This window comes from Dermacentor variabilis, chromosome 4 (genome assembly GCF_050947875.1).
Source record: "Dermacentor variabilis isolate Ectoservices chromosome 4, ASM5094787v1, whole genome shotgun sequence".
Classification (NCBI taxonomy): Eukaryota; Metazoa; Arthropoda; class Arachnida; order Ixodida; family Ixodidae; genus Dermacentor; species Dermacentor variabilis.
Genome location: NC_134571.1, coordinates 114,114,267 through 114,130,053, shown reverse-complemented (window position 1 = coordinate 114,130,053; position 15,787 = coordinate 114,114,267). Strand labels below are relative to the sequence as shown.

At 49.5% G+C, this 15,787-nt stretch overlaps 1 protein-coding gene across 3 annotated transcripts in view; it reads right to left on the bottom strand.

Annotated features, from left to right (window-relative positions):
* LOC142579641 (uncharacterized) overlaps positions 1-15,787 on the bottom strand; it is a 143,931-nt gene that overhangs the window by 63,460 nt on the left and 64,684 nt on the right. For all 3 annotated transcript variants that reach the window (XM_075690041.1, XM_075690043.1, XM_075690042.1), the window contains exon 2: positions 437-518. In XM_075690041.1, coding sequence (XP_075546156.1) covers positions 437-518 — 82 coding nt within the window. The remainder of the gene's footprint in view (positions 1-436; positions 519-15,787) is intronic.

The window sequence follows — 15,787 nt, the reverse complement described above, 5'->3', positions numbered from 1 at the left end:
TTCACCTTCAAAGTTCGCGCTGTCGGCTACGGACGACGTCCTCGCCTCGACCGACATCAAGCTCGACTGCGATGGAAGACTTTCGGCAACAAATGGCAGAACATGAACACGACAACGTCCATGTCACCTTAAGCGTTTAACTTAAGCGTTTGTACCGTGCACATATATACAGTATAAGGACGGTACACGAGCGTTCCTGCTTTTCGCCCCCATCGAAATGCGGCCGCCGCGGCCGGGATTCGATACCGCAACCTCGTGGTTAGCAGCGCTACGTCAAAGTCACTAAGCAACCACGGCGGGTTGCTAGAATACTGCACGTACAGAAGACCAATAGAAGGACTAAAAGGTCAAGACAATTAAGCACAAGTTTTTCTTTTTTTTCCTTTTCACTAAGTTAACGTACCTAAATTGGAAAAGAAATCAGGAGCGCACTTACATGTTCCCGTCGTTGTTGATGTAGTCTTCTAACTGGCTGAAGTCGAGGGCGTCGTTGTCGATGCCGCCGAAGTCAGTTCGGCCTGGGAACAAAAATATGCACAATAATTTGACAGAATGTAAACAAGATTGCAGAAAACAAAAACGGCGTTTAAGAACTTAGTAAACCGACATGTTAAAACATTTGGCGGGCATAGCTTGCAGCATGCGTTCAAGAAGCTAACGTTTCCATAAGCTTTCGCCATTAATTCCTTTGCGCTAATATATATATATATATATATATATATATATATATATATATATATATATATATATATATATATATATATATATATATATGATGGGCCTACATAATATGCAAAACAAAGATATGGTACGATCCCGTTGCTTTAGCCTCCTCAGATGCCTCCCTCTTCTTCCCTCTCATAAAAAAGAAAGATCAGTGGGGAATTGTAACATACAGATTCCTTTATTTAGCACCTGTTCCTATATACCAAGAAAAAGAAAGCGAATTATTAGACATAAACAAAAATCTACTAAAACAGTAGCTTAATAATAGTCAGGTTCTTTTGGTTATCTCTTTTGATTAATTGTATTATTTTGAAAAAAGTATATGACGCTACACGGTGGAATGGTAACAGAGCACAGCGACTCTATAATGTCTCCGTTTCTTTTCCGTTCTTTCTTTCTTTGTTTTCTTTTTCTTTTCGGTGGTTAGCAATTGACATCATAATTACGGTACGAAGTCTCAATTCCTACAAGGGAGTAACCTGAGTCATTTTCAATGCAACCAGTTGAAAACACGCGCCAAGTGCACGCAGCGGCTTCGGATGTGAATCTGCAGACTGGATAGGCCGTGAAAATAGGAGGAGGTGGTCTTGTGTTATCAAAAAACACGCACGCGCGTGCCTGTCGGTTCGGTGCAGTGGTTGAAGTGGTGCAGCGGCTTCGGCGACACACTGAACCATGTCGCCGAAAGCTAACCGCTCGCAAGATGTGGAATGTGCCGTGCTATTGAGCGAGAGCACATGAAGAGTGTAAAGAAAGATGTACAGAAAACCGTCGGCGATGATTGTCAAGGTTAGCGAATAGAACGAACAAGCGTTTTCCGTGTTGAACAGATCTTGAAGCGCACCGGAACACAGACAAAATTTTACCGAAAAGCAGACAGGACAGCGCTTCACTGGCAAGTGAAAATGTTTATTGAACACAAGCAACTAGCCGGACTTGCCACCTTGTTGAACGTTTTCCATTGCCGAGCGCTCCCGCTACCGCATTTAAACCTTCAGACACATCTAAGGTCACGCGCAAAGGTGCGTGTGTATCAAGTAGCTAGGAAGCTACGAAAAGGTTAGACATCATTAAGCATTCCGGCGGTCGCTCAAAATCCCGCGGAAAACGTGGTTGCCATGACGACGTATATCCTGGTTCCTTTAATGCGAACAGCAGTCTTGGCATTGTCAGACCAGTTCTCTTTTTTTCCGGCTATCTAGTTATCACAACAAAGTGTGGGCCGATCCTGAAGGTAGTGCATGTATTCTAAAATGTGGGCCGTTCACGTAGGTAGTGCCGCTCTTCAATGAATATCCTTGATGCCAAGTTGGGTCATTGGGATGTGCCACAGGATACGCGCGGGCTTCACGGCGCCGCCGCCATAAGGCGCATCGTGTCCAGGGGGAAGTTCGATGGAGGAGTCCGGCTGCAGTACACGCCGCAGAACATGACGCGTTTCGTCTATTCCCATGCCGCTACATGGATAGTCATCGCAGATCAGTTCTGCCCGAATTTTTTTGCCGCAGGTAGCGCTTCCGTATTAACAGCAGTCCCGTATTAGTGTAGAAATCTAACGATATTCGATTTGTAACCTACAAGACGGCGGCTCTGCGTAAGACGTCGCAGGTTTTGTCGGCGTGCGCACGTATACGTGTGACAGCAAGCTTTACTGCATTACTCACACGCATTGCGGCGATTTGGACTTCAAGAACATAGGTGCAGCTGTGCTGCAATGGCGATCTCCGCACGCGTCAGCATGGGAGGAAAGCTGTGCGGCTGTTCTACGCGATGTGTTTATGGCAAACGAAAATAAGAAAAAAGAAAGGTTATCGGCTCTGTATTTACACGCGGTTGATATTCTAATGAACATGCACATACAACAGCCTTCTGAAATCATGTACTTGTGAGCGGGCGGTTGACTTTCTTGGAACACGCAAGCCTGCTGTGTAATTTAACGACATCTATGGTAAGATAATTTCTTGGAGCAAATACACTTTTCTGCAAGCGCGCATCAACCCACGCCCATTTGGCGCAAGAGAATGCCACCGGCTATCGTGCTTGAGCGTACGAAGCTCCGCTCTTTCGCGCTGGCCCGCAATCGACGCCAAGCATATATAGAACCAAGAAGTACGCTCCAGTCGGACATGACGCATGAATACACACGTGTCGCTGAATCACTGCACGTACATTCTGCCACTACAAGGAAAGGCTGCATGATCTCGCGACCTCGTGTAGAATGCAGTTCTCATGTCTTTCAGGGCGTGCGTGGCTTGTCTAAGCTAGTCAGCATGCAGGGACTGCGTTCGCCCAATCTCCGGAGTCGACAAGACATCCTTTTCGTTCAACGTCGATGCGCATCGGCAAAGCCTAACGCGTTCTCTCATTCCAAACGATTACAGACACACTTTTCAGGGCGAAGCTGTGCTGGTATGTTCAACTATGTTTTTCGTGCGATGACCTGCATGCATGGTCGGTATCGAGGAAAGCGGAGCCGGCACAGCATACAGGAACATGTCTCGGACATAGCGGAGGGTGGAGAATTACCAAGCTCGGACATAGCGTATATTGTTTGAAAAGACGAGCATAGCGAAGTAATCACGTCGTATACAGCACTTGACGGTTATGGCGTTTGCAAACTGTCGGGTAGATTTGGAGCAGCGGCAAACCAGAGTCCTACGGGACTTTCAAGGTCCTGCATTTACATAAAGCTGCGGAGAATCTTTTTCATTACCCGCTTCTGTTTCAGGCACACCGTGATAATGCTCGAAGGGAAGAAGGGCGCGTGAAGTCTGGCGTTACAAAAGCATAGTCGCTCGAAGTGGCGCGCATGGATGTATACAGAAGACACCACTTAAACGTAACTCGAAGCGACCGAAAATTTTCCTTTTATCAGAAGTTTCTTTTAAGCGTAGGACACATATATTACCAAAAATTGTTTTATTCGAAAGACGTCCGAGTATTTTAATATTGCCGTTTAGACAGATATATGTAGAGAGAGAGAGAGAGAGAGAAAGAGAAAGAGACGTTATTGTCCTCTGCTTCTAAAATTGTACCTTCTTTCGCGCTGCAGTTTGCGTTCATCCGCGAAAGGCGCGCAGCCTTCGCATTCGAAAACGCGCGGCCGACTTTTCGACTTCATCTCCTGCCGTCTTGTCCGAAGCATTAATGCGCACAGTTAAAGTAATATTTGTCTCTTCGTCAATAGAGTCATGGCCTTTCCTAAGAACTTCACCGATGCTATATTAAACTGTCTTCTCAGACAGGGTAACAAGTGCATCACCTGATGTCTCTTATAATATTGGGGCTGCGAGATGAAGCAGTAGTGGCAACTTCAATGACCAAACATTTACCGACTTCGTATTGTTTTTCCCTGCTCAGGGGCCATTACTTGCCTAGCCAAATCCTCGTGATGAGAACACCGTTGCAACTTCTACATCCTTAATTTTCATTAACTCTTCCGCAATTGCCTGATGGATTGGACTCGCTTCGCTATTTATAGCGTCATCATTTGACATGTTTGTCGGACTTTTCCTGTTTTATACGCCGATGAGGTAAGTGGTAGTTTCGGTTACAGTTCCGCTTAACCGGAGCTCACGGGAAAACGCGTACCGTTTAGCCCAAGTTTGTTAACGTTGCGCCTAGGGGTAGCCAGCCAAAGTTAATATCACTGTTCCGTTCATCCAGCACTTCCGTTTCAGCGAGTCTAGTTTATTGGGAGTTTACTGCATCCACCCGCCTTCCCGACATGTTCTATACCAAGTTTTGGCTTCGAAGAAAATTACGCAGCATAGCGTCGCGTGTGTTAGAGAGTGGACGCCTACAGTTGATAACAGCATTTGCTACCAGGAGAGTTCGATGTCGCGCTCTTTTATCATAGCTGTCGACGCAATTCTCAATGCTATGATCATCACTCGCTCGTGCGGACAAAGCTGAACCTCAAGAATGTCTAAAAATTAAATTATGGGGTTTTACGGGCCAAAACCACGATCTGATTATGAGGCACGCCGTGGTGGGGGACTCCGGAAACTTGGACCACCTGGGGTTCTAAGTACACGGGCATTTTCGCATTTCACCCCCATCGAAATGCGGCCGCCGTGGCGGGGATTCGATTCCGCGACCTCGTGCTTAGCAGCCCAACACCATAGCCACTAAGCAACCACGAAGGGTTCAAGAATGTCTGACCCGTAAGAACCTGCAAGACAATATTTTGTACTAGCCGCCTAAATACGCGTATGCTTCGTGTGCTTAAAGCGAATGGCATTCCTGACATGCTCGGACCAGCTCTCTTTACGGCTATCTAGCTACCTATAGCTATTCCACAAAATGTGGACCGATCCAGGAGATGGTGCATCTTAAACATGTGAACCGATCCAGGAGATAGTAGTCCAAAAATGTGGACCAATCCCGAAGGTAGTACAGTCCAAAAATGTGGGCCGTTCAATGTGTATGTGGACGCCTTTCAACAAGTTTCTTTGACGCCAATTTCTGTCACTGTGTATGTGCCACTGTATGTAATATGTGCGGACTTCGCGGCGGTTGCGCCAGAAGGCGCCACGTGTCTAGCGGGAAGCGCGAAAGAGGAACCCGGCTACAGCAGACGCCTCATACATGACGCGCTTCGGCTATTTGTGTACTTGGAGTGTCGTCGTAGATGAGTTCTGCCCGAATTTCTTGTGCAATCGCTGTGCTCAGAAAAATAAAGGTTAGACTGTCTATCCACATAAGAGCGACCCTCGATCATGACTGTTCCGTTACATGCATCTGAAAGAGTTCTTTGCCTCGACGTATTGCTGGGTAAGTTTTGCTGCGGCTGTATCCCAACGACGGCGCGTAGTTTAATGATGGCCCTTGAACCCCCGGCGGCTCACAGTACCGATGTCGCTGCAGTCGTCGAGGTTTCAGCTACGTTGACAAAGCTTTGGATAGCACAGCTCCATTATAACTAATCTAAAGCGAGAGCTATAGCGCGAACTTGACACATTACAAGTATGCTAGGCGACGAATAGAATCAAGGGATAACACTACGCAGCTCTGGAGTGTATAGACACATGTAAAATCTTTGTGTCTGTCTTTCTTCTCAGGCGCAATACGGGCTGCTGTAATGAATGAAATCCTCTATTAGGGCATGCCGAAACGCAACTTCAGATCTACCAAACGGGCGCGTCCTTTTACAAGCACCGCTAAGCCAGTTAATCTCCCACCGAATTAACCGCGCGACTCGGGAAGCAGCACGAGAGGCCCCAGCGACTCACCGTGCTGGTGTCGCTGTGGCGAGCACATACCACGCGACGCCGTGGTGGCGCCCGCGGCGGCTTCTGGATCGCGCTGACGTCGGCCGCCGAGACAGCCCGTCGCGCGGCGGGCAGAGGTCTTCGACGGCCCAGCTACGGGTCCAGCAGCGCGCAGCTAGGTTCGCCGATCGTCATTGTCGTCGCCCGATGGTCGCTATCGCTCGTCGCGCCCTCCCACGGAAACCTGCGTGCCGCCGTGGAGACACCCTCGGCGCGCTGTCCCCTTCTACACCGGCCGAAGTGCCGCCGATGACCGCGCCGCGTCGTCGCCTCCGACGGCCGCCGGCCCGCTCTCGTTTCCTGCCTCGATTCCGCCTCGCTCTCCTCCTGCTCACTTTCTGCACTCACGCACGCGCCACCCCCCGTCTGGTCGCACATCACCAGGTGTGGAGGACAAACACACACACACGCGCGCACTCTCCTCCATGCAGTTACCGTCTGCCCTTTCGCTTTTCTTCAAAAGAAGGCGGGTAGTGGGGGGGGGGGGGAGGAAGAACGGCGATCGTTACAAATATTCGAAACTGTCGGGGCGGAGCGGAGAATATTGGTTGATGGGCGTGCTTCAACGTTTACGCGTCGTTTCTCGTGGAAGACGCATCGGCATTGGAAGGGGGCCCGAAACGAAGTGGCTTACATAGAAGTGGCGTTCTCGGCTCAAAATTTCTCTCCTCGCTTTCCCACTTCCTTGAGAGAGGACCGAACGCGTCAAATGTTCGAACCCCCTGGCTCAGCGAAGTCAAATGCTTTTTGTACGTGAGCACATTTCGCAATTAAGTCGCCAATCCTTTCTTAGGGAGTATGCAAGCTAAGCCAGTATCTCTCTATGAATGTGTCGCCCAAACATGACGGAATGACGACTAGACGTGCACACGAAGTCCTTGTTGGTATAGCTTGCCGCTGACCTCAGACAAGAGTACATTAAAGGAAAAACGCACGCGCACAAGCACACACATATGCACATACGCGCACACCTAAACGATGTCGGTATTTCTCGTCTGACGCTTTGTACTCAAAGCTCGGCTGTCCCTAATGCGTGTTCACACGATCGCTGCTTCACTTAGCGGCCGGACTAGAGATCGAGCCTGCCCCTACACGCGATGAAGAAGCGGGAGAGGGTGAAATTTGTTTAGGAGGAAGGCAGAGTAGAGGGATGGCGAAGGTAACGTTAATATATGAGCTCCCTAACAGCCAGAAAAACTGTGAATCCAACTCCGCCTTCAATTAGCAATCATGTGGCCGGGAGGCACTGCAGACAGGTGCCCAAGTAAAACGAAAACTCATCAACAAGAACCAAAACGATCCCCAACAAGTCTAAATGCGAGTCGCAAACGTCATGTCACTATATTTCTCATGGCTTGCAAAGGGGTGAATCATGCACAACTGACGATAACACACAGTTAGGTAGAAAAAAGAAAACCGCGCCTGGCCACCCGACTGTTGCCATCTCTTTTCAAAAGGAAAGCAAAATTGCCTTGATGCACGAGAGCGAGCCACTTGCTCTGGAAGTGGCAACGTGCTTTCGCTCTGTATAAAGACTCCTCTACGTGAGTGCAGATCAGCCAGCGATCAGTCTAGCCCAAGTAAAAAAAAAAAATGAAAATAGAAGTTCGCTATCATTCCGGCGCACGTAGGCACGTGTCCAATTTCATTAATGCGAATTACTTTTACTCTTCGCACGTCTGCTTTTCTCTTCGACTTTTTCATTGACTATTTTTGAGCTTTTCTAGCACGCCGGGCAGACGGTCATCGTGGCTTCCCTTTCTTCCTGTCGACTGTGGGACGCGTTTGCGGCATCCCTTGCCGCCTGAAACCTTCAATGAACACGTCGTTGAGAACGTTGCAAAATGGACAGTTAATGTATTCGACCGAAATAAGAAAAAAAAATCTCTGGAATCCTGAGCGCCGCCCACAGAACACTGTCAGCAATAGCTGAATGCTATTGGCTGAATGCGGTTTGTGAGTTAAAGCGTTGGCTATTGCCACCAGTCACTCCGATTATTGTGCGTTTTCTCCTTCTCTGTTGCACATACATACATACATACATACATACATACATACATACATACATACATACATACATACATACATACATACATACATACATACATACATACATACATACATACATACATACATACATACATACATACATACATAAATGGTGTCCCCGATATGGAAGTGATAGCGTGTCGCAAACAATTAAAAATATGTTTTCGAATGTGTTCTAAAACATAGTGTTGACATACCTGCCTTAATTATAATGATAAAAGGTTTACTATCTCAAACAAAGTAATTAATTGTTAACAATACAATATACTGGACGCTTTTTCGGATTGCCGCTGATAGCATGCAGTTGGCTTCATCAGCATAAAAGCAGCTCGATATTTCCTCTTTTTTTTTCGTATTTATTATTATGCTTATTTTTTCAAAGCGAAGTCAGAGGGGACGATGCGACGTTGATGGCATCGTCTCTTGACTGGGGTTGATCCGCCATCTCTGGTGCAGAACGAGGTGGGCTTCACCGCGCAACAAGCACGGTAACAAAGTGCGCTTCAAGGGAGCTGTAGTATACGCTCAATAAAGGATACGCCGAATTCTGCAAGTGCACGGATAGCATGGAGATGCTAACATCTCTGCCTTACTACATCCTCGCTGCTTGCAAGCCAACCCTCGGCTCAATGTTGCCGTGAGCGATAGGTTGGTCATCTTACGTATTCTAGTACAACCTAATGGTGAGGAAAAGCCTACTTGCAGTATGTCGCGCGGCGGGGTTAACGAAAGTGCAGAATCGTATTTCGACTTACACTCAAGAATAGTACGAGTGTTAGTGTGATTTCAGACTTTATTCACCCTTACCACGTTTTATGCACGAGCACAGTGCAGACGACCATAATAGACGGGAGGTGAGCAGCTACCTTGCGGATCTCTGGAACACGTGAGTGTGTGTCATTATCGGGCTCAAATTTGAAACAAGACGCAGACATCCTCGGCGCTCATCAGTTTTTGCCTCCGTTGCGGTGAGCCGTTACGATTACATTTGTTTTGCGCCTCTGCAACTTCGCCGCGGCACGTCGAACTTTCACATCACAGGATTTTTGGTGTAGGAACACTCTCTTCACACTCTCTTACGTGAGAGGGGGCCGCTCGAAGAGCCCGCCACGAATGACGTCAGGCGTGTACACCTGTAGTCCGCCTCTGTTCAGCGATTTTTTTTTTTCACGAGCCTCCTGCATTCTCTCGTTAACGACGACTCGCTCGAACTCACACTTTCACGCCTTTCGATTTTCTTTTTTTCTTTTTTTCTTTTTCACGCAAACTCGACCGATATTTCGGCAACTCGGCGCGTGGGTTCACGCAGCTCGAAGCGTCACGAATGAGTCGCGCCGACGTTTGACTTAAGTGCGCGCACAGACAGCAATGCCGAGGCAGCGTGCGCACACGTTTGTACGCACGCTCGTGGGTCCGTTAGTGTTCGTGAGACTACGAACTTGAAAAAAAAAAAAAGCAAAGAAACGAGGTGACGATAGAGGAACGACAAAGACACAGAATCAGCGAGGTAAGAGCAGTGAAACGAAGCGCAGTATACTCGATCGCGGAAAAGCAGAGAGTTAAGAGACAGTTTCTCGGGAACAGAGGGGGAGCACGTAGAAAGAGAGAGAGAGAGGTTGGCTTTTTCGCTGAAAAGAAGCGCGACCCGCTGCCGAAGTTGGTCGCTAACGGGACACACTTTTTTTTTTTTTCGGTGATGTTCAATACGCTTCACTGACCCCCGTGAATGCGCGCACAAGCACACAAGCGCGTTCGAACGACGCCTCTCTTTGCGTTTGTTTCAGTGAAACCTATTTCTTTTGTTCGGCTCTTTGTTTTCTCTTTTCCTGCACTCTTCCCTGTCAGGCATTATCACGCAGACGCATGGGTGCTGCACTACTCGCTTCGTCTGCTTCGCTTTGGAAACCGTTCCTTTTTTTCTCTTTATTTTTCTGCTGTTTGTAGACAAGTGTCGCGTCTGAGAAATCGGCCGTGGAATTGGAGCGAGCAGGTGTACGTTCTTTCGAGTTTGTTTATATACTCCTAACTTTTCGTTCCTTCCTTCTTCTCCTTCTTCTTTTTTTTTTTTTTGCCTGTTCTACCCCGATATGCCTGTGCGCAGTGTTAGAAGACGAGGAACGATAAAAAGGAGGAGAGGGAGAGCAACCCGAAAGAAAACGGACGCTGCAAGAAGTGACGCGACATAAACGATGGCGGTATGACTTTTGCGGACACGTTCACCGATGTGCTCGGTGGTGCACCACGGTGTACAGACGTATGAGAATATGTCAGCCGGAATGATGGAGCTCGAGAAACAAGTGAACAGGGATTGAGTGACCGCTGGAAAGCTTATCTGGTGCGTGCGCACCGTTCCCATTACGTATATAAGCTTATTGGTGATCAACCTGTATAGGCAAGTAGTGAACGCGATTTCGTTCTCGAGGAAGGCCTTCGATATGTGCGCTGATTGTTAATTTCACTTGTGTGCGGTAGCGTACGATTCGACATCGTCAAGAATCCCAGGTATACGCTTCTCTCCTACAGGAGTGGATGTTAATTTGCCAGTTTTAAGAACGAAATTCTTAGAGCTTTTATTCTTAGAATTCGCCTTTGTCGCATTCCATGCTATAGTTTTACGGCACGAAACGCGGGTTCCCTCCTCGGCAATGACTGTCAAATAAGGCACGCGAAGCCTTGTCCTCTCCGACACGTTCTACAGGCACCGAGCGTCCTGCCACTGCAATGCGATGCAATGTGCGCCCACGTGACTATACCGTGGGCGCCCAACGAACGCCCGTAAGTATGCAGCGGCGACCTTGCATCGCCGGCCCGAAAATGCACGACCCGCCACCACGCAGGAAGCACTCGCACGTCTGCTCCTTCGACCACGACGAGCTGTCAACGCCGACGAGGCTGTCAGCGCTGATACGCTGCTGAAACACACGCGCTGGCTTCTGCAGATCGCGCCTCGACACGAAAAGGTTCTAATCCTCGACAGGTAAACGGGCCATACAAACTAACAAGCCTGGTGAGTACATCACGACGAGACGATCGTGCGTATTAAAATTCACAGTTTCGCCCGACAGGCGAAGGCTTGATTGCGATAGCAAATTATTACAGCTTTACAGCTGTAAGAAGTAACATTAGTCGTTTTATGAGCTGCATAAACTGCTGCAAGCATTCGCTCACTAACTAAATTAACGAGTACGCTGTCAGGCGTGCACAGACAAACACGAACGCGCATCTCACTCGATGACCACGGACACTCGCTGTCAGAACGCTGGCGCGATGAAAAGCGTCGGCGGATGCTGCGAGCTGATTTACCCCTTTAACTTTCGTGCTACCTCTCGCTTCAACGCGAACTATAGGCGCGCGAGAGCGCAGCGCACACGAAGCGATCAGCTATCGAACTCCTTCGAACTCGGCGCAGATTGCCTCCAAGACAGGACGCGCGCGGCAGCCGCCGCAGCTGGTGCAGAGGAGGATACGCGCACACACCTGCTCGCCTCCCTCAACCCCCTTCCTAGAACGCACATTTCCTCGCTAACCTCCCCCTTCCCGCAATTTGCGCGCATGAGAATACGGCACGCACCCTTCCCACCTTCCTCCCTTGCGAGCGCGAGAAGACATGCCGCATCAAGCCACCATCCTTCTCGGCTCATCCTCGCAAGCTAGCTCGCATGCGGCGCGCGGCCGCGATGTTATCGCACTTAGACTTTATACGGAACATCCCGGCGACGACGACGACGACGGCGTACATTCGCCTGGAGTGTCCATAATTGCTGTCGCGATAAAATATTAAAGAAAAGCTTTATTTGCCTTCTCCGCCGGGGCAAGACAGACAAAAGGCGATTAGAATGCCGGGAGAAATGAATCGAAGAGGTGTACGACTAACGGCCAACTATCGGCTACTTTGCGATACGTAACGATACCTAACTACGTCCTGGAGGCAGGACGTAGTTTGTAGCACAGCCAAGTTCAAGCACGAAGGTGAACAGACCGAAAGGGGTGTAAGCGCTGTATTCGTGATATGTATGACACGCTCACAATGTGAAGCGAGAGCAGAAACATAGTCCAGTAAGTCTCAGCTCAGGGTAAGGTGACAAAAAAAAAAAAAGAACATCTGGGAAACACAACGCACTCAACACGGTATCGGATACCGTCGATGAAAGCAAAAACTGTACACTGCCAGTCGGGCAGGATCGATACTTCGTTAGTGCCACGCAATATAATTTCAAAATAAGACGCCTTCTCTTACCGTATATATATATATATATATATATATATATATATATATATATATATATATATATATATATATATATATATATAGGCGTGAACGCAAGTCACTACAGGAACAAGAAGAACAGAAACGGCCGCCGTGATACCGAAGAAAACGTGAAAGAGAACAGCTTCAACAGTTACAGATGGCATGTTGGCTGGTAGGTTAGGAGGAATCGGTGACCAATAGGAAACAGTTTGCCTCTAGAAACTGCTACACTTAGTTTTCCTAGTGTTATTCCGCAGGCTGGAAATTGGGCAGAAACGGTGACTTAGAACGGCGGTTGGGGCGAAGGAAGCAAGCTGGAGGAAACGGGGAGCAACGGGCAGCCGGTTAGCCAGGAATGTTTATTCTGGAAGGAGGGGGGGGGGGAGGTCTGCAAGTGTGCGTGTGTGGTAGTCCAGGTAGACGGAACCCTCTCTCTTTCTCTCTCTCGTGTTCCGTCCTGCTGACGTTTGCAGCTGAATCGAGAAATGTGCCCGCGGATAGAAATGGATGAGATTGACGACATGGCAGCTGCCTTGGCTCCCATCGAATTCAAGTACCCCCCATAGGCGGCAGTAAGTGTGGTGGGCGGCAACGAAGCAAAATTCTCGTACGTGCACGGGTATCGGTTGTACTACCGGAGAATCGGGAATCGTGGGCGTGGTCATCGACGGCAACTTGCGAAAGCAGAAATATGGTTGCGAGTCTCAGGCATCCGGGAGAACGCTTGAACTCTTACTCTTGAAGTCCTTCTGGTACTGCGGTGCGGATAAGAGCCCGTAAACCAGATACTGCGGGAAGGCGAAGGCTTCTGCAGACTCGGCGAAGCTACAAAGACTGCAGCTCGTCCAGGCGCTGGCATGTGATTGTAACGTATATACGTCGCTAACAGTGGTCGGATTGCGCGTTAATTCAACGGGACGGAGTTGACCTCTCTCAAGATGTGGCGAAGGCCTCCGTCGTGCCACTCTTTTCACCACCGCAGAGAGCCAGAACATCCTCAATATGACTCTTCAATATGACTCGTCAACATGACTGAATCGGAGGCGCAAGGCTATAGCGCCTGTTTGGCGACATCTCAACGGCCAGATGACGAATCGCCGACTTGCCGCAACTGGCCGGTAAAGTCACGTCAAATGGAACGCAACTTTAGCCAGGTTCTGAGGGTCGTCCCCCATGGTTTACGGAAATCTCAAACTGCTGTTGGTGTCCTGCCAATCGCCGACGGTCGTCACCGCGGAGCACGGCACAAATGCGACGGGATCGCGTTGACGGCCGCTGACTGTCCAAGTGGGCGTGGAAGGCGATGTCGTCAGTTTTGAGACGTTGGAGACACCGGAAGGATCGCGGCTTCCGGATATTTCCATTGCTGCGACGTCACGACGCAAGAGTCGTGACCCACCTCCAAAACTCCTGAAAACGGAAGCCCATCGAAGTTCGCGGTGCATTTTTCGGAGCAGCGCACCAGCGTAACACCCGGCGAAGAAGGCAAACACAAGGAATTAAGATGACACGTACACGCGAGAAACGATGAATTTCGCAGAATGCGGCGTAGAGCGCAGTGGTACGGCGTGGCGTCTCGTGTTAATTTGTAAATGTATGGTATGTGCTGTTTGGATCGGACTGCTGGTACGATCTGTTGGGAACTCGGCGCTGACGCCCGTGGTTGTACCTGGGTCGCAAGCCCCAAGGGTAGCGTTGGCCTGGCGGCCTGGGGTACAACTGGAAGCATCCGAAGGTCCCGGCAAAGCATGAGTCGACTGGTAACAACGAAACAACTTGTTTATTTTAACATCGCAAAGAGTTGGCGGTCAGGTTGACCGAAGTAGAGAGACGGGAGAGCACTTCACTCAGCAGAAGAAATCGGAGCCCTCCTTTTGGCGTCCGGGGGCAGCTGTTTTTATACTCTCGCAGTTGAGGGCAAGAAGGAACCCCTCAAAAGACGAGCACGTGAATGTACAATGGGCTAATGGTGACGCACACTGTCGTGGCGCTGCGCACGATCTCGTAGCACCCTGTCGTGGCGCTGCGCACGATCTCGTAGCACCCTGTCGTGGCGCTGCCGGTCGGACACAATGACTGTAACGAGAAGATGGTCCCTGCTTTGGCATCGCCTGTTTCGGGCACAATGACTGGAACGAGATCCCTGCTTTGGCATCGCCTGTTTCGGGCCCAATAACTGGAATGAGATCCCTGCTTTGGCATCGCCTGTTTCGGGCACAATGACTGGAACGAGATCCCTAGGCGGTCGCATCGCCGCAGACGCGCCTGGAAACACCTGGCGATGAGTGTTGCGGCGACGACGATCGGGCCAAAATGTCTGCCGCCCCGCCGCAGTCGCGCCGGCAAAACCACGTGTCGCAGGCGAAACGCAACAGACCGCCCCGCCGGGGGAAGGAGATCCCGATGGACAGGGGACTGCATCCGCTGTCCGGAGGGATGTCGCTCGATGATGCTCATAACCGAAGTCGGGCGTCCCTCGACGTTTCTTGAGCGCAGCGCACAGAGAAAGCCTCGTTCTCTTGTTCAGGTTCGCACGGGGCACTGCAAAGTGACTTCGGGAGAGTTCACATTTTTGTTCTCGTTCCCGGCAAGCGTTAGAACTACGCTGAAAACTCAACCGCTCAGTCAGCAAGCACGGCACAACCCTCACTAAGCCCTGCCAGGCTCTTTCCCCTTTTTATACCACTGCCTAGTTCCTTACAGTAGTCTAGCATCACTCAGAACGCGTCCACAAATTGAAAAATTGCACTAGAAAGCATATCATCACTTTGAAACACTAAACAAAAGCAATATGTTAAAAAAAAAATCCTGCCTCAGGAAGAAAACATCAGTAACAAACAATTTTGAGGCTGATTCCTACGTTAGGGGCTTCGACTTAAGCCATCGGCGTTACCGTTGAGACTCCCCTTTTTGTAACGCACCTCAAAGGAATATTGTTGTAAAGCGAGGCTCCAGCGCAGGAGGCGGCCATTTTTGGGAGAGATGGTCTGCAGCCATTGGAGAGGGCAGTGATCCGTCTCAATGATAAACCTCGAGCCGGCTAGATAGCATGACAATTTCTGAACGGCCCACACGAGACACGCACACTCTTTCTCGGTGGCGCTATACGCCTGCTCACGACTGGTCAGCTTACGACTAGCATACAGGACGGGGTGTTCTACTTCTCCATTTTCCCGTTGGCACAGTACAACGCCCATGCCTCGCTCACTAGCATCGCACTGAACAATGAACCCTTTTGTATAGTCTGGCGATCGTAGCACAGGCTGGCTTGTTAGGGCACTCTTTAGGGCGCTAAAAGCTCTTTCCTTTGTCTCGTCCCAGACGACTGTTTGAGGCTCTGTCTTTCTTAGAGCATCCGTCAGGGGAGCCGCGATATCAGAGTACCTAGGGATGTACCTCTGATAGTAGCCGGCGACACCTAAGAACGACCGAATATCGGTCTTGGTGCGCGGTTGCGGAAAGTCTCGCACAGCGGCCACTTTTATTTCAG